The following is a 17,857-nucleotide window of genomic DNA, read 5'->3' as shown; positions in this document are numbered from 1 at the left end:
ATATTTGGACTTTGCGCCTGTTAACAGCGCGTTGACATGGCCAGAAATGGCCGAATGGCTTTATGGTTCTGCTGGGGGTGATCTCAGCCCCTCTGGTGGTGGCCGACCAGGGGTGTTGCTCTCCTGCCTCCTCAGGACCTAGTTCTTGCTTGCCCAGACCAGAGTCACGACCTGTACCAGCCGTCCCCGTTCCCTGGAGGACATGGGATACACGAGGGTTTGCACTGCCTCTGCTCTCAGAGGCAGAAGGGAAAGACTTGGGATAGTAACGTGAAGGCTGAGTGGAAGAGCGGGTGGGGCAGAGGGATGGAGCACGGGGCTCCACCCTTCCACCCTCCTGGGCCCCTTCCCCCTTCTGTTGCTCCATCTGGCCCACGTGTCTGGACTGGTTTGGAGGAGGGGCAAGGGCTCAGCTTACGAAAACGTAGAGTTGTCAGGCTGCTTTAGAGAGGGTGCTGAGTCTCTTGTCATCTACGTAGCAAAGTCCAAGCACTAAACACGAACCCTAATGACACTGCCTGCTGCTGTCAGCCGCCTGAAACCAGAGCCACCCAGACAGTGCGGGGGCCAGAGGAGTCAGGAGAGCTGGGGGCCGCGACTCTTCACCCTCAGCGCTGCCTCCACTGAGATGACCCGACCGTGCCCCAAGAGCACAGGGCCGGCTTCTGGGGAGCTGACATCCACTCTTCGGGGAGCGTCCCTTCTTCACCTCTGGTCACATCCTCTCGGCCCCGACTCCGCTTTCTGTTGCCTGGACAGAGCCCTGCTGTCCCTGCCAGCGCTGCCTCTCTGCGGGGCTCCGTGGCCCTCAACAGTCCTCTCTCTGCCTCTGACCACCTGCGCTGCTGCTCAGCCTCTTGGCGGCTGGCTGAGCTTCTGCAGGGAGCAGCTCTTTGAATTCCCAACACTGAGCACATAGCAGGCGCTCTCCAGTAACGTCTAGCCTCTCCAGTTACCCCTGCCCGAGGCCTTCTAAAGCTCCAGTGGATCCGTACAGTTCTTGTCTGCACCCCTACACTTTATCAAGAACGAACCGTGTATTAATTCTGATGCCCAACTAGACTGTAAGCTCCCAAGGTCAGCACTCAGCATCATGTTGGGTTTAGGAGGGAAAACGTCAGTTGGGGGAAAGAGAATGTGTCCCTTAGTCCAACAACGACAGCAAAGAGGCAGTTTGAGTGGTTACAGTCCTGGGGGTGTGGCCACGTCTGATGAGCTGCTTCCAGGGGGTGCCTGTGGGAGGACACGGAGGACGGATGACAGCAGCTGGCCAGGCCTCTGAGATGACCCTCCCCTGTGTATTGCCTTTAAAGTCCTGAAGCTCACTGAGGGCAGCTCACGAGGGCTCTTGATTCTGGGGCCACTGCGTGCGTGCGTGCGTGCGTGTGTGTGCGCGCGCGCGTGCGCGTTGTCTTTTTGTGTTCTGGCCACAGGGCCTGTATCGCTTAGTCTGAAGTTCAGTGAAGTGCACATCTGGAACTTCGGGAGAGAATACGGCAAGGCCTGGGTCTGGGGCTGCCTTCTGTTCCCTCTACTCAATTCCAATCAGTCTCAGAGGGAATATCACAATATCTCTGATCACAGCAGTTCCAAGAATCACACACACACCACCACAGTTGAAGAATATTTAACTTTTCTTAAAAAAAAATCTTAACCATGAAAGGAAGAAAATAAAAGAGTATACATTATTTTAACAGCAAAACAGTCATTTCCATATCTGTATTTTATATATATTATATATATTTATATATATATATATGTATATATACACCTAGCACAGTGTGTATATTCTATTAGTCTGTGGGGAGTGGAGTGGATGTGGTAATAGGGGCCAAAGCTGTGGTGGCCCCTGGGGATGGTCCTAGGTTAGTTTAGGGACTCCAGCATTCAAACCCCTACCCCCACCTCCCTGGGGCCCAGTTTTCAGCTCTGTACCTGATACACTGGTTTTCTATAGGGAGAGGGTGGGGCAGGGTGGACACAGGTGGGGTAAGAAGTTCCCCTGAAGATGAGAAGTCCTAGGAGGGAGGGAGTAGCTCAGCACCGAGCTGCAGAGGCTAGGCTCTCTGGCCAGGCGGGGCCGGAAGCTGGAGGCCTTCTTGCCTATGGGAGGTCGGGGGGCGGAGCGCTCAGGGCTGGCTCCACCTTTGGGCCCTGATCCTGGAGCTGGGCTGCTGACAGAGATACAAGTGAACCTCCTCTTCCCTTAGCAGTCCCTCTGTAACTGCCTTCGGCACGCCAGGATCAGAAACAAAAAAGGTCAAAGTTATTTACAATAGCAAAGATGCACATACAATACATACATATTTATAGGAAACCAAAGTGACAAAGAGAGGAGAGGTGGAGACACCCACCCCAGCCTTGGGGTCCTGTGGAGAAGGGAGGGGAGGAAGAAAGTGCATTTACACTGGAGCCGCCTCCTTTCACCCGCACTGGCTTGTCTGAGGGCACCCACACATACAGGTGCGCACACATACGTGGGACGAGGGGGGCCTTTCAGATGCAGTCAGCATGCTTAGGAGACACAAGGCCTTGAAGGGTTGGCCTGAAGGGAGGGGAAAAGACACTGAAACTTGACTCCAATCTGAGCAGACCAAGCAACATGCGCATCTCCCCCCCGGTCTTGGCTGGAGCTGTCTCTTCAACCGCCTGCCTCCACGGCAGGGAGGAGGTTTGGGCTCTCCCCACCCTGAGCCCTGCCTCAGGCCAGTCCCTAGAGGAGGAGTCGGGACGCGGAGGATTCGGTGGTTTGGACAGCTACAGTCCTGGGGATGTGGCCGAGTCCGCCGGGCCATCTTCCAGCGGGGCGTTGTGGCCTGCAGGGATGTGGGGATGGCAGTGAGGTGCTGGCTGGCCTCTGAGATGACCCTCCCTCTGTGTTCCGCCTGCAAAGTCCTCAGGCTTGTGAGAGCAGCTCTTCAGTGCCATCCTTCCGTGACAAGGCATTCTCCTCCTCCAGAAACCCTGGAGTTCCCTGTGTGACCCGGAAAGGGCTGCGTACTGAACCCCACTTCTGTCGGCCCCCAAAGCCCACGGGTAGGTATGGGTCTGTCTTCCTAAGCTGGAACACAGCCATGGCCCTGGCCCATGCAATCTGCTTCTGAACCACTTATTAAGAACAGGTTTCAGATGTGAGACGAGGCTCCCCCTGGTTTGTTATCTCCATAACCCAAGGGAAAAGAGGGTTCAGTTATAAGTTTCCCAGTTTTAGGGGAGATTCCGTGGGCCTTCCCTAAAATGACCTCTTTCTGAAGCTGAGGGAAAGAATGAATGAACTGTACTCAGGGGGAGACGAGGCCCCTTCTCAGAACTCCTGCGTCCTCACACTGCATGGCAGTGCTTCCTCAGGAGACGGAGGCCTTCTCCCTGCACACCCCACCCCAACCCCGGAGGACTTCACTCACCGTCCTCAGGGCAGGGCCCCAGTTCACAGCTGTCCCTGGAGTCAGAGGCCAGGTGCTCCTTGGCTGGAGGGGACAGGGAGCTGTCTATCCATCTAGCTGCCTCTGTGTGGAAACCGCCCACAGGCGTGGTGCCACCAGATGACTCTCCCCCGAGGGACCTGAGCAGCTCTTTGTGGGCCAGCTCCATGTCCTGGAAGAGTTATAGAGGGACATCTGCTCTCAAGCCCCTCTGTTCATGAGCCCCTGGGGAAGGGGCAATGCCCTCTTATCCGTGGGGTCCAGGGGATGGGGTTGTGCTTGAGGGCGGCTGGGTGGGCTGAGGGTAGAGCCCCAGGCCAGGATCTAGGGCTCCCATGGAGACACACTGTGTAGCTCACTCGTGTGGGTGATGGGTCTCGTGGCAATGGACTGAGGCCTCCAGGGTCCCAAGCCCTTACCTTGAGCCTGTTGAGCTTGACGGTGAGCTGCTCGATGGTATGGAAGATCACGCCCATGTCCCTGAGGGCCAGGCTGGGGGGAGAGCGGCCCAGGCGCCTTCGATCTTCATTGCCTTCCCGCAGCGCGGGCCGAGGCGCCGGCTGCCAGGCAGGGAGGCCATCGGGCTGGGAGGGCCCCACGCGTGCCCCTGAGGGGTCAGTGCTTGAGTCCAGGGGTCCTGCCGGCATGCTCACGTAAAAGCAGTTTCCTGTCCCCAGCAAGACAAAGCGATTAGGAGGCAAACAGAGAGGAAGTCTAAACCATCTTCCGCTCCCCTGGTGTTCCCCAGGCCGGCTGACAGGGCCAGGGAAGCCATCCTGCAGACGAGCTCGGAGTAGGCTGGCCTCGTGCTGCCTACCAGTCTCCCAAAAGCCCCTCTTTGCCAGAGAGCCTTTGAGATGGCGACTTTGCTCAGCTTGGCCCAGAGCAGGGGAGATGCTTAGTGGTGGAAGCTAAGGGAGAAGGGGCAGGGTGGTTGTGTTTCTTCTGGGAAAGGGGAGCGGCTCCCATTCCCTGAAGGAAGGGTAAAGAGGGCGTGGGCTGGTTTTAGGCACTAGCCTCCTTCCCTCTGCCCCATCTCAGGCTCTGCTGCTGAACTTCGACACGGTGCCCTGCCCCAACTGCCATCTATTTCACGATCCTCGAGGTACCTCAACGCATCAGAGGGGGTCGGGGACACACAGAGAAGGACGTAAGGCTGACTGACAGGGCAGTAAGCACTGGTAAGTGCCCAGGAGCCCGGAAGGCCACGTAAGCCCTTTTCCACGGTGACACTGGATGGCGGCTAGTGTCGGGGAGAGGTGGCTCAGAATGTCGGGCTAAGGACACTGGGCCCTGGGCACTGGGCCAGGCTTCCCCGCCCCCTTTCGTGGCTAAGCAGAGCTGCTTAACCCTACTGCTCTGAGCCGCTCTCAGAGAGGGGCTGGCACAGGGTCCATTCTTCCGTCTTCAGGCCCACGTCCTACTCCTCACCCATTCCAGACAGTTCAGGGAGTATGTACGGAGGTGTGTGGCCACGTGACTGCAGGCAAGGGTCTAACACCTGAAGCCCAGTTCTGCCCCCGTGGGCCTGCATTCTAGCCCTGGCCTGTCTCTGCCTCCAAGGAGAAGTTCATTACCCGTAGCCTTTGCTCCGCCTTCCACGTCGGGTGGCTCAGGCTCTGACTGGCCACTCTCTGGTAGCGCAGGGACAACTTTGCTGCCTGCCACCTCAGCTGCACCGACACCACCACCAGGGACAGTAGAGACTGAGAGAGAAGGAGAGGGAAGGGAGAGACAGTAGGAAGGAGAGGGAGAAGGAAGGGGGGAGGGAGCGGGGGTGGAGAAAAAGGGAAGAACAAAGTGAACGCAAGATCACACATGATTATACCCCAGGGAGCTGAAGACAGCCGCTCCACCAATTCACCAGAGGAGAGAGCAGGGAGGTCAGGTCCCAGAAACCCAGGAGAGAGCACACACCTTGGGCAGATGGAAAGAAAAATGCTCCTGGAAAAGGAGGCAGAGCTGGGCACTAGGGGAGGAAAGGAGACCCCCTAGCACTAACGTGGACCCCCCAGCCCCCCAGCTCAACCCCTCGAAAGCATCCCGCGCTTCGGTTCATCTTTCCTGCTGTGCTCCTCACATCAGGCTGCCCTCTCTTCAGCTTACTCTTCCCTCCCTCCCCCGAGCTCTGGCCAGACAAGCCTGCCCTGAGTCCCCATCCCAGCCAGTCTGGGCTTTTCGTGTCTTACAGCCCACGGCATTCCACAAGCCGGGCGCTCATTCAACACAGCCCCACACTCCCCATGCGTCTCCCCAGCCTTGTCCTCAGCCCCTAGTCTTGGCTCCACCTCTAGTCCCGCTGCCACCTCCATCCTACACGCCAATTCCTTCGCTGCTATCTGGAGTCACCGGCTGCAAGAACCTGCCCTTGTCTTTCTGGGAACGAAGCTCCTGAGAAGAGCCCCACTTTTCCTTAGAACTGGAAGAGCAGTGAAAAGCGCTAGCAGAAACTTTTATTGACAGTTGATTTGTGCCAAGCAGTAGTAATACCCTTATATTGTAGAATGAAGTCCAGAGGTGATTCAGATTTTTGCCTAAGGTCACACGGGTACTAAGTGACGGAGCTAGGACTCTGCACCTAAGCTGCACGACCCCAAAGCCTTTGCGTGATAGCAACATGTCTCCTTCCCCCAGGATCTGGACGAGCCTCTGCACACATGGTTTGCAGGACAGAGGCGGGGAAGGAAGTAGCCATCTGGAAGACTCAGCGCTACCCTAGCAAAATTGGGCGTGTGTCTCCCCAGTGGACACCCCAATTTCTTTTACCTTTTCTCACAACTTTGTAACTTCCTGTTGCCTCTGTGCTTGAAGCTTCTTCCTCTGGATTCCTGTCCAGCTCAGGAGATTCCCAGATCCCAGAATTTCTGGTCCTTGGGGGCAGGTGTTCCAGAGAACAGAGAGCCATGTCCTCCTGCTGGCCCCGCTCTGGCCCTGAGAGCGGGGCATTGTCCCCTTCACCCCCAGTGGGAGCTCGCCCTGGGGAGCCTGGGTCCCAGGGGTGAGAAGTGATGCTGATGACGGAAGGTGTAGGTGTCAGGTCGTCCTCGGGCTCCCCAGAAGTCTGTGGGTCCATGGGGCGAGCTGGCAGCAGGCTCCACAGGATCAGGTGCCGCAGGTTCTCCACTGGAGGGGAAACAGGGCGATGGCTTCCTGGAAACAGGACTACACACCTCGCCAGTCGGGGGAGGGTGCAGAGGTGGCAGGAGGGCCACTGCTCCCCTCTCCCACAGCCTTCTTGGTGAAACTGCTTCAGTCACAGGGTGGAGCTGTGGGACTCTGGCCAACCAGCTGGGTGGGTGGGTGGGGGGACAGGAATGACAATTGTCTCTCTGCATCCATCTCTCCTCAAACACAACAGGGAGAGCCTTTGAGCAGGTAAGAGAGTGGGGTGTCTGCCATGGTGTTCACAATGGCCATGCTACTGGGGCACCAGGGGGCTGACGGTTGGGGCCATGAGGCACTCACCGTCCTCCAGGGCTGCATCGGCGAGTCCTTCCACGAACAGAGGGCCTGGGAGGGGCAGGAGGATGGGGTCCCTTGTCCTGCTGCCCCTGTTCTCTCCATCCAGGGAGGCAGAAGGGTGAGGCAGGGTACCCAGCTCCTCTTCTTCTATGCTGCCCTCCTGCTTGGGGTCCTCTAGCAGGACCGGGTGCTTCCCTTTGACCCTCTGCTGGGGCCCAGTGCCTGTTTTGGATGGGAGGACAGTGTAAGACAGGGAAAGAGGGAAGGCACGTATGGGTTGATCCCAGGCCCAGCTTTGGGTTCAAGGGGCTGGGAACATTGCCTGATTCCACAATGTTTACTGAGTACCTACTATGGCCAGGCACTGTCCCAGGCTCTTGGCATACATCAGTAAATAAAACAGAGATCCCTGCCCTATGGAACTTAAATTCTAGTGGACGGACATAGAGAAAAATAAAATAAGTAAATTGTCTACATAAATAGAGAAGTGCTACAGGAAAGAAGAAAACATAGCGCAGGGTGTGGGAGGTCAGGAATGCTGGTATTAAACCGAGTGGTCAGAGAAGGTCTATTGGTGCAAAGCTGACACCTGCACAAAGACTTGAAGGGTGTGCGGGAGTTAGAAGCATTCTAAGCAGAAGGAAACAGAAAAGGGACCCAGCCAGGGAGCCCACCGGGGAGACTTCTCTCTAAACATGAGACCCTAAGTTATTTCACATAAAAACTCAACGAGAATTCTGTCTGAGACCCTCCTGCCCCTGCCAACCCCATCCCGGTGACTGTACCTTCAGCCCTTTGGGCTCCCTATCCCTGCCCCCACACGGCTCCTGTGCCTGCAGGTCTGAGTGCATTCTGCTCTCCGTTAGGCACCCCCGGACCTGACCGCCCCTCTCTTCCTCCCCTGCTCGATACCTGGCACCCAGAGAGCCCAGGTTGAGAGCTCTGTTCAAGTGAGCTGGCCCACATTCGCTTCAGCCTGTTCTCTTTCCTCTTCCAGACTCTTTCTTCCTCACTGTTTCTTCTCTACCCTTATCAAAACCTCACACCTCTGGCCCCGACAGCCCTCTCCCATCACCCCCACAGGCACACCTGACCACCTCCCTACTGTGCCTACAGAAAATGGAATGGGTTGGGCTCCCAAAAAGACAGCTCAGGGGACTCACCTCCAGGTACTGTCTCAGGCTCTGGCTCACTACGGAACACCTCGGAGTCATCCAGTCCTTCCCTGAGGGAAGAAACAGCCCAGGGTGAGAGAGGATCGCCTGCTGGGAAGTCTGGCTCTCTGCCAGCCAGGAGGAGGTGGCCGTGTCGTGAAATTCCACTCAGGCCTCCTGAGTTGGGATGGGCAATGAAGGAGCAGGGCCCAAGGAGGGAGGGGTTTAGACTCCGGCACCTGCCGTCTGGCTGGCAACCCGGAGGGGAGGGTGGATGTCGGCCAAGCTTCTCCTGGTCACGATTTTATACCCCCCACCCCACTTCAGGCACAGTCTCTACTACAGCCGAGTGGGGGGCTGCAGGGGGAGAGCAGACGGCGACGGAAGGCAGAGATGTGAGGGTGCCTTCCGCCACCTGCCCGCTGACGTCTGCCGCTGAGGCTGCCCATCCCCAGGGGTGAAGGGCTTAGAAGCAGCAAACGAGTGGCCTGGAGTGGGGATGGTGAGGGGGCCTGGAGGGCTAAGCACCTGCTGGGTGTGGGACTCTGGTGGGCTGGCTCCTGGGGGCCTGAGGGCGGCGGGTGGACGGGCTTTGGGGCGGCTCCAGGGTGCCTGGTGGCGTTCCGCACGGCCTCTTCTAAGAGCTCCATCCATCTGTTGTTCAGCAGGAACAGAGAGGACTGGTGGTGAGAACAGGACCGAGGCACACAGCCTCTCCCCTTACCGACCCCCTGCGTCAGAGCTGCGAAGCCCTTCGCCAGGCCCTGCTCTGAGGACCCCCTCTGCCCAGCGGGGTCCCCTTCCTTGCAGATCTGACTGGCTGCTCACATTGGGTTACATTACTCGCACCTACCAATTACTGAACACCAACCCTCTGTTACTCGTTGTGCTAAGCATTGTATATCTATCTCTCTCTTTTCTTAATTATTAATTTTTGGCTGCGTTGGGTCTTCGTTGCTGTGCATGGGTTTTCTCTGGTTGCGGCGAGCGGGGGCTACTCTTCGTTGCGGTGCGCGGGCTTCTCATTGTGGCGGCTTTTCTTGTTGCAGAGCACGGGCTCTAGGCACGCGGGCTCAGTAGTTGTGGCTCGCGGGCCCTAGAGCGCAGGCTCCGTAGTTGTGGCTCGCGGGCTTAGTTGCTCTGCGGCATGTGGGATCTTCCCGGACCAGGGCTCGAACCTGTGTCCCCCGCATTGGCAGGCGGATTCTTAACCACCGCGCCACCAGGGAAGTCCCTCTATATCTCTTCTTTCTCTCAAAATAACTCTCAAGAGGTAGCATTATCCACATTTCGCAGATGAAAACCCGGAGTCTGAGAAACTGCCTGACTCAACCTATCTCCTCCCGCCGTGCCACGCTGCCTCTGGCTGGCCACTGTTGGGAATACGGGTGACTGAATGCCCCGGGTGGGGATGAGGGTCCCGGAGGCAAAGGCCTTCGAAGAATGTGGGCATTTGCAACGCTTGATGGGGGGAGGGAAGAAAAACCCCAGGGGAAAGAAGGGGGGCCAGGGAAAGGAAAGCAGCCTCAGAAAGGCTGGAAGACTGCTGGGGACTCCTCCTCCCTAGGGCAGGCCTGCTCATGGGGTCAGGGGAGGTGACACTGTAAACCTCTCTACTCCTGTCTTATCTCCCACTTCCCCTCAAGGCCCCGTCCTGTGAATGCTCTGGGGCGCAGCCCTGGCCTCCCTGTCCACATCCTCATACACCACCCTGGTCCCAAGGGGACGGCAGTTACATGGGGCCCCCCCGCCCCCGCAATCAGGCAATCCTCACGTGTTCTTGTCTGATGACGTCAATGCCACCAGCTCGTAGATCTGGGGTGGGCCCAGCTCGGAGGTACAGATAATGAAGAAGGCCCGTTTATCTGTGTGAGAGAGAGAAGGCAGAAGGGTCTGCATTGGCGGCGGCAGAGTGCGGACTTGGAGCCCTCACCCTCGGCCAGCTAAGTGCAGCGCCAGACGGACCTGGGTCCTCAGAAGCACTTGGGGCTCGCTCACAGAGGACAGAGGCAATTCTGGGTCCCCTAAGGCCATCTTCACAGCCACCCCCATTACCTCTCGCTTTCCGAACAGCGAAGGCTGAGGGGTGTACGGTGCTCAGGGTTTATAAAGCTGCATCACACCCATCCTCCCTTTACACCCCGCTCCAAGAGACAGACCTCACCCCCCGTGTTACAGATGAAGGAAGCGATGAGCCCAGAGAATCTGGCTGCCTGGCTCTTGCTCCAGAGCCCTTCTTGTACACATTCTGCTTCTCACTGAAATGCTCTGAGCACTGGACCAGGCTCTGGACTGTGGGCGCGTCCGTCTTCTGCAAGCGAGCTCTGCCCGTCACTTTTGCAGCAGGAAGGCCTGTCCTGCTCTTCTCTGCCCAATTCTGCTACCTCATCCTCAGTGCCCACATCCCATCCTGCCTGAACCACGCTGTCCTCCCTCATCTTGGTCCCCCTCCTACCCATCACCCTACCCCACGTTGGGCCACGTCCTCCTGCTTCAGTGAGTCAGGGCTGGGAGGAAAGGAACACAGGTGGGCTGATAAGTTCTGTACGGCCCCAGATCGGCCCCGCACCACCCAGTGCTCGCTGGACACGAGTAACAGGGCTCACGGCCCCGGGGTGTGGGCCGCACGGGTACCTGTGGCCACGGAGCGGATGAGCACGGCATTGAGCTTGAGCACCGGGCTGAAGGTCTGCTTGCTGTCCGAGGAGCCCACGGCTGTCTTGCTGTGGCACTTCAGCAGCAGCTTCTCATCCTGTTTCTGCAGCAGCACGAGGAGGTCCTCCAGCAGCAGCACATGGAGGTCTGGAGGGGTGCGGTGCTTGTGAGGTGGTGTTCCCTGTGGCCCACTCATCCCCCATTAACACATGGGGTACCAGAGGCTCTTGGACAGTCATCTCCAGGATCTAGGAAGCCCTGGAGTCTGGTGACCTCTGACTGCTTTGTTTTTGGTCCTTCCTCCCCATGCTGTGCTTAAGGAGCCCTGAGCTCTCATCCCCAGTCGTGTTTCAAGCTGCCTCCTTACCATCCCTTTAGAGCACCGGGTACAGGGCTTATGATCCAGAGAGGGAAGAGCCCAGGGGCAGTGCCCTAGATTCCCTCTTGGCCCCAGTCCCCTGGCACTTACCCAAGGTCTTATCTTTGCTGATCCTCCAGGTCAGGGGCCCCTCATGGATCATCTTTCTGGTTGTAAGATCCAGACTCTGTGAAGGAGACACCGTATATTCAACAAGTATCTGAAAACCTAGACATTGTGCTAAGGTGCTGGGCATCAGTGGTGAACAAGAGTAGTCCTTGCCCTCACACTCCTGTGGGGGATGCAGACAAGTAAAAAGGCAACTACAGAGTCACGTGCCACGTGCTGTGCTGGGGGATATGCCGATGGTTCTGGCAGGGGTCTCTCTCCCCGCTACTACGTGCTGTGTACTCTCCTAGGATCACTCTGCTTCACCTGCCCTTTCCCTCAGCTTTATGTTCTCCCGAATGACCTTCACCTTTACCTTGAGTTTACTCCCATCCCCCGCTCTCCCAGACTGAGTTCGAACATCTGGCCTTTATGGTAGGGCTGTCTGCCCTTGTCTGTCTCGGGATGGGGTGACAATGGTAACCGGGGCTGTGTGCATTCCAGGGCCCCCATCGCGCCGCCCTATCACAGACAGGCCCAGGTCTCCTCCCCTCCACCTTCTCCAGGTCCTGACTGGAGCTCTGCTCCTAAGGGTGCCCAAGAGGTACGTGCGCCATGTGGGGCTGGCGACACTGCAGCCTCAGCCTCCTACCTTGAACTCCGCTGCCAGGGGGTTGCTGGCCCTCTCCAGGGAGGTGGTATCCAGACGCTTCTGGTAGCCCTCTAGACGGTGCCGGTTCTCTGTCTGCTTCACTGCTTCATTCACGTACTTGAGAATTTCCCGGCACTGATCCCGGGCCCGGCAGAGTTTCTCATGCTCAGAGGTGCCACCTACCCACGGGGCAGAGGGGAGGTGGTGAGGGCTCCCGCCTGAGAAGTCTGTCGGAGCCTGAGAGTGCCTGGCTACCAACAGCCGCTGGCCAGTCGCCAACCAGCAGGGATGGGTGTAGATACGCCGCCCTTGCCTAATTTGGACCTCAATCGTAAGGACAACTTACACTGAGGGTCCTTGTGTTTCAGACCAAGGCTCTGAAGACACCGACAGCTCTTGGGAATTCCTGCCACAGCCACTCTACAGGTGTGGAGGACAGGAACGGGGACAGGGACTGTGGGTGATGACAGTGATGGGGTGTGTCTCCCTCTAGGAACACCTGCTCAAATCAGGTTGTGGTTCTTCCCACTTCTACACACTGACGCCAGCATCCCACACTTGAGGGTGGTGAAAGCTGCTCAGGATCCCAGGGACAGTGACAACCTGGGGTTAGACCCCCCTATTCAGCATGGTCCCCTACTCCTGTGGAGTAAGCACGCATGGCTGTATCTTTTGTGCATCGCACAGGGACGTCCAGCAGGGGGATCAACAGGGCTAAAATCTGGCCACAGCCTCTGGCGTGGGACCACGATCCTCAGAGGAGCCAAGGTGCCCTCTGTGCGCTAACCTGTGTCACTCAGATGCTTCCCTCTGATCTGCACAGACGCCCCACACAGGCCAGAGGCAGCCCTTACCTCCTCCTGCTGCTCAGCACCTTAGTTTTGCCAAAGCACATTGACAATCGTTACCTTCTTTGAGAGTGACCATAACAACACAAGGACGAAGACCCTGAAGACCAGAGAGGTCAAGTGACTTGCTAAGGACACAAAGCAAGTCAGTGCTAGAACCAGGGTCTGAGCTGCGGGCTGCTGCCTCCCAATGCCAGCCTTCTGTGAGCCCTACCCTCCGTGTGCTTGATGATGTTCTCCAGCAGCAGTGGGTACTTGGTGAGCCGCTGCATCTCAGAGATGATGAGGTCTCTAAGCTGCAGCCGCCGGCACTGGGGGTGGCTCTCAGCCTCCTAGACACAAGGAGGAACAGAGGAAGACGACAGCCTGGATTACGAGCTGGCTGTGAGCTCAGGACATGAGGATTGTGCGAATGCCGAATAGGGCCTAATCCCAGAGGATCGCTCAGAAACGGAGGTGGCAGCTTCTTGCTTAAATATTTAGGGAAAGGTTGGTGGGGGCAGGAAGACAGTAGCCCAAGAAGGGGATATGGTCAAATAAGCCACGTAAAGCAGGTATTATTCGCACTTTATAGACAAGGAAACTGAGATCCATCTAAGTAAATACAGGCACTGGTAGGTGAGCGGGGCCTTCTGATGGCCAGTCCAGTGTCTCCGTCTTGAGAGCGAGTATGTGTCAGTGTTTCTGAAGAGGGGGCGTTGGGGAGGGTGTGGATGGAGCAGCAAGTTGCCGTTTACCCTCCCCTGTAGAGAGAAGAGGCCAAGCGCCTGGAGCTGGGGGCCAGGAGCGGAGTCCAGGAGATTGTGGGTGAACCCGGTTAACTGTCCCCCTCTGCCTTATTGGGTGAGCTATGACTGAACTGGCTGCCTTCGGTGGCGATGAGGCGAGGCCGAGCGTACCTGCATGAAGAGCTGGAACCGGCTCTCCTTGCGCTGCCTGGTCTTGATCAGCTCCAGGGCGATGGACTGATAGGAGCAGAACTGCGCGGCCACCTGCTGGAGCTCCTCCCGAGCGGGGCCATCGAACTGCGAGGCAGAAGGGACACCACATGGCCCCGGCCTCACACCCCTGCCTGGGACAGCTCCCCCCCACCTCCTCTGCCACCTCCTCCAGGCCTGGGCAGCCGTACCCGAGCCAGCATGAGGTCACTGACTTCTTTGATGATGGGGCCCTCCTCCCGGAGTTTCCTCATGGCTTCACACCAGGAATCTGGGGCAAGGAGAAAAGACAGAAGTGCCTGGGGTTGAGCCGCACGGCCAGGCCCTTCATGACGAGAGAAGAGGGATCTGACGGCAGGGCCGTGGGGCAGGGTCTCAAGTCATTTCACTTGTGGGGGGCTGGTATACCGATGTTCAGGCTGCACGTCAGGTTCTCTCACCAAAGAGGACTGTTGGGGGCTATCCGCTCGGGGGGTCCTGGCATGCGGGCAGAGCTGGGGCAGAAACCTGAAGGCTGGCCAGGGAAGGGGGCAGGCGGGGTGGGCTCCTCACTGTGGATCTCGATGAGCTCGGGCAGGTTGGGGAAGAGCCTCGCCAGCTCCTCCCGGGGCAGCAGGCCCTCCTTCTTCATCCGCTGGTAGAAGATCAGGTCCAGCACCCGGAGTGTGCGCAGATGGGAAGCCTCTGTCACAAACAGCTCTGAGCGGGGGCAGTGACAAGAAGGGGCAGAAAGACAAGAGGGAAAGCCCGTCAGCAAGGATCTCGTGACCTCCAAACCACCTTTGGTGCTGGTTTCAGATGGTGTGTCAACTTCTCTCTCCCCAGGGGCCGCTCTTGCCCCCCAGGCCCCCCACTGTTTTCTCTACCACCATCTGCGCCTGAGGTGCCCTGCAGCTGTTCCCGCCTGAGTCTCACCGTTGATGACCTCCTGCCGGTCAACCTCCCTCTGGCTTAGCCCAGCCACCACGTCCTTGCCCACTGCATGCTGCCAGTTTTGGGCATCGGGCTCTGGCTCCAGGTCAGACAGCTGGCCCAGATCATCTTCTAGGAGGTTGGGGAGGAGGGCATCTGTGCCGAACCCCAAGCTGGGGGACTCAATGCTCCTGGGGGAAAACAGGCAGCTCAGCGTCACACGGAGCAAAAACTCAAACACGGGGTTTGTCCCTCCGCCTCCTGCCCACCCTGCTTGCCCAGGGCCCATGGGAAGCCAGTGGGCCACGAAGAGGAGCTGCACCACCAGCTGGCCCCTGGAAGGGGAGCAGGGGCAGCTGAGCACGGCTGGGACACCGACACCTAACAGAGGCGCTACGGCACCCATCACTCACCTGCGGCCCATTTTGGGGGTGAAGGGAGGGGTTGGGTTCTCAAGAGACCTGTGGAGAGAATGTCAAATCTCAGCCACCCTCTGCTCCTGCCCGGCCCCCAAGATATCAGCGGGCTGAGCCCCTGAGCCCCACCCACCTGGTGGAGAGGCTGGAGGCAGAGGACGAGGCTGACTGGTGAAGGCGGGCGGCCTCTGCGGCCGCGTCCATGTCCACGTCGCTGCGAGAACGGGGCACGTTCTCTGCCTTCCGGGACCGCTTCATCTCCTCCCGGCCCTTCAGGCTCTCAGAGCGGCCCAGGCGAATCTCTGAGCGAGAACTGGATGGAGGGGGCAAAAGACCTTGGGGTCTTACATCTGGCCAGCTTTGACCTGCTGCCCCATCTCAGGGGTGCCTCAGCGCTTCCACCCCAAACACCAGACCCAAAGGGTCCCAACTCTACAAAATCCTTCCTCTCCCCAGCCCAGGTGGATGGAGAGAGCCTCTCAACTTCCTTGCGACTGGTCAGGAAGGGATCCCAACAGGAAGGTGAAATCTGGGACTAACAGAATCAGACTTGTGGGGTGTCCGGATGCCAAAGACCCCAAGTCCCCGTCAGGAAAGCTGTGGACACCAAAGTCCCTCATCAGGGACAACAAGGTCCCACCTTCCCTGCCCCTGGCCATCTCGTGGCCAGCTCATCTGGCCCTCTGCTTTGGAACAGGTCGGCTCCCACCTTGGACCCTGCTTGAGGCGGATCTCTCCTTTTACGAGATCTTTTAAGAGGGAAGTAAAAGCACCATCTTCACACACTCTAGTATTCTTCACACACATTCTAGTATTTCTGACTGCCTGTCAGAAAATTCTATCTGCTGTTGAATTCCCACCCCTCCAGTTGTGATGTGGATTGTGGATTTCTTCTGTTCTTATCCTGACAGCATCCTTCCTAGGCTTCCAGTCCCCTCTTGGGAGCAGACCAGCTTGGGAGGGTGCTTACAGGGGCCTGTTTACTGACGGGCAGGAACCTGCTCCCTGGCCTACCGTGCTTGGCCACTGAGTATCTGTGGGGCTTGATGAGATGCTGACGACTGGGTGTTGCTCTTTTTTGAGTCCTGCAGTGCATCAGCCCTGTGACAGCTGGCATCTCTGACCCCTGGCTGCCCCAGGATGGTGCCTCCCCCCATGGTCCTGCTGGGCTAGTTCTTTGCTGACATTATTACTAATCTACATCCTGCTCTGCCTCTAGGACAACAGAAGGCCTGGAGAGTCTGGAGAGCTCTTAATAGCACAGCAGGTTGCTGCAGAGAAGGAGCCATATGCCTTGGTCTCCATTCATCAAGTCTCTCTGAACTGCCAGAGGATCCCAATGCCGCTCCCCCGCCCAGGTCCTGAGGGTTTGTCTGCAGGGTTAGAAACCATACTGCCAGCTGATGCCCTACTGAACTCACCCCCTGAAGTCTGACAGAACAACTCCAACACAGACTAACTCAAAACACTTTCACCAGTGCCCCACAATGGGTCACTTTAGCACCACAACAAACCTCATGCAATGAGGCTCCTGGGGCTTCTTTCAAGTACTCAGAAGTGAGTAATGATCCCACCAAGAAGTGAGGCATACAACCCACCTCTGGCCAAAAATTCCTAGACTACTGCTGTCTACAATCGGGGGCTTCTTATACCCGTTTAGTTTCTACGACAACCTCTGACCCACCATGTGCCGCTGCCATTTCTTCTAAGATTGTCAGTGAACTCATAACCATCAAATCCAAAGGCTTCTGCTGAGAGTAGACGCAGAATCCCAGCGAATGTCTCAGGGCAAATTTACCTAACAACTTGAAGAATACGTTTACAAATGGTCTCAAATATTGCCTCAAAATGTTGATAGTATATCTTATAATTGTACATTTGATACATCTGTAAGATCACACCTACCCCAGCAATCATATAATTTGTATATTTAATTTACTCAGTAATATTAGAACTCAACCTCTGACCCCAGTACAAATCTAACCTTTATCTTGCCTAAATCTTTGTTAATTCTCACTATGGCAAAATCTTTTAATGAGTATTAAGCTTATAAAGGCTTAGTAGCAGCAGAAAGGAGTAACCCTGCATACAAGCAGGAACGTTTGACTTACAGTTTGATGATTAGTTATTTCAGGGGTAAAACAGTCTGACTAATCAGGCTGCTGCATGCTGGCTTGCCTTTGGGTCTGCCTTTAGTCCAGCTCAGCAGTGTACACAGGAACTAGTTTTGTATACACAAGGCCACATTTACTGTACCTCAAGTGTGCCTTAAGGAATTTGCAGGGATGTTTCTGACTACAGGCAGTTCTCACTTGAAGTGCTGGCTACAGAATTTTAGACGTGACCTGATGGCTGTCGTGCCACAGTCAAGAGCAAGTCTAAGAGTACATTTCACCAGCAGAGAAGGGCTCTTCTTAGAATCCGGCCAGAGGTGGAGAATGTGAGCGATGTCACAGCCTCCATTCCCCTTTTGCTTCTTGAAGGAAGAGCAGTTTGTTTTGAATCAATGACCTTTCTATTTCTTCGCTGAGATGTACATCTGAGGCCCAAGTTACACCGTCTGCCTTTAAACCAGCCAGCAGAACCTCATCTCTAACTCTCTTCTTCACCCACGCCCCAGACTGTCTTTAGCCTGACTTCCTTATTGCCCAGGATTTCCCTTCGCCCCACTCTGTACTCTTCTCTAGCTTTGTCATTTAGGGTTTCCCGACTAGCTGCTTTATAACATAATCTAGCTCATTCTTGGGGTGGAGGCTACTGCGTGGCCAGGGGGTGAACCCAAAGGGAATTTTAAAGGCATATGGTTCTCGGACTGGAAGGTCAGGGGCCCTGCTCTCTCTCCCGCTGGCCTGATCACCAACACATAGGCGGGAAGGTTGGGGGAGAGGGAGAGAGCTCTACAGTGGGAGCCTTACAGTCTAGTGGGGGGTAA

At 56.8% G+C, this 17,857-nt stretch overlaps 1 protein-coding gene across 10 annotated transcripts in view; it reads right to left on the bottom strand.

Moving 5' to 3' along the window:
- Positions 1 to 127: 127 nt before the first annotated feature.
- Positions 128 to 17,857, bottom strand: part of ARHGEF11 (Rho guanine nucleotide exchange factor 11) — a 113,782-nt gene continuing 96,052 nt past the window's right edge. For 8 of the 10 annotated variants that reach the window (XM_029227430.1, XM_029227435.1, XM_029227432.1 and 5 more), the window contains 19 exons: positions 15,059 to 15,238; positions 14,923 to 14,970; positions 14,513 to 14,700; positions 14,150 to 14,296; positions 13,789 to 13,868; positions 13,559 to 13,684; positions 12,874 to 12,991; positions 11,812 to 11,990; positions 11,163 to 11,238; positions 10,673 to 10,840; positions 9,813 to 9,903; positions 8,567 to 8,692; positions 8,048 to 8,109; positions 6,888 to 7,106; positions 6,189 to 6,545; positions 5,000 to 5,128; positions 3,842 to 4,089; positions 3,405 to 3,594; positions 129 to 2,816 (listed from right to left, as the gene is read on the bottom strand). In XM_029227430.1, the coding sequence (XP_029083263.1) occupies positions 2,758 to 2,816; positions 3,405 to 3,594; positions 3,842 to 4,089; positions 5,000 to 5,128; positions 6,189 to 6,545; positions 6,888 to 7,106; positions 8,048 to 8,109; positions 8,567 to 8,692; positions 9,813 to 9,903; positions 10,673 to 10,840; positions 11,163 to 11,238; positions 11,812 to 11,990; positions 12,874 to 12,991; positions 13,559 to 13,684; positions 13,789 to 13,868; positions 14,150 to 14,296; positions 14,513 to 14,700; positions 14,923 to 14,970; positions 15,059 to 15,238 (2,791 nt within the window). In that variant the 3' untranslated portion in view covers positions 129 to 2,757. Of the gene's footprint in view, positions 2,975 to 3,404; positions 3,595 to 3,841; positions 4,090 to 4,999; positions 5,129 to 6,188; positions 6,546 to 6,887; positions 7,107 to 8,047; positions 8,110 to 8,566; positions 8,693 to 9,812; positions 9,904 to 10,672; positions 10,841 to 11,162; positions 11,239 to 11,811; positions 11,991 to 12,873; positions 12,992 to 13,558; positions 13,685 to 13,788; positions 13,869 to 14,149; positions 14,297 to 14,512; positions 14,701 to 14,922; positions 14,971 to 15,058; positions 15,239 to 17,857 lie in introns of all 10 variants that reach the window. The other 2 variants (XM_029227433.1, XM_029227439.1) reach the window with 2 other exon arrangements.

The sequence above is a fragment of the Monodon monoceros genome, unplaced genomic scaffold (assembly GCF_005190385.1).
Source record: "Monodon monoceros isolate NGI ecotype Baffin Bay Population unplaced genomic scaffold, NGI_Narwhal_1 Super_Scaffold_18, whole genome shotgun sequence".
Classification (NCBI taxonomy): Eukaryota; Metazoa; Chordata; class Mammalia; order Artiodactyla; family Monodontidae; genus Monodon; species Monodon monoceros.
Note: the sequence above shows the minus strand (reverse complement) of the source record. Positions and strands in the feature narration are given on the sequence as shown.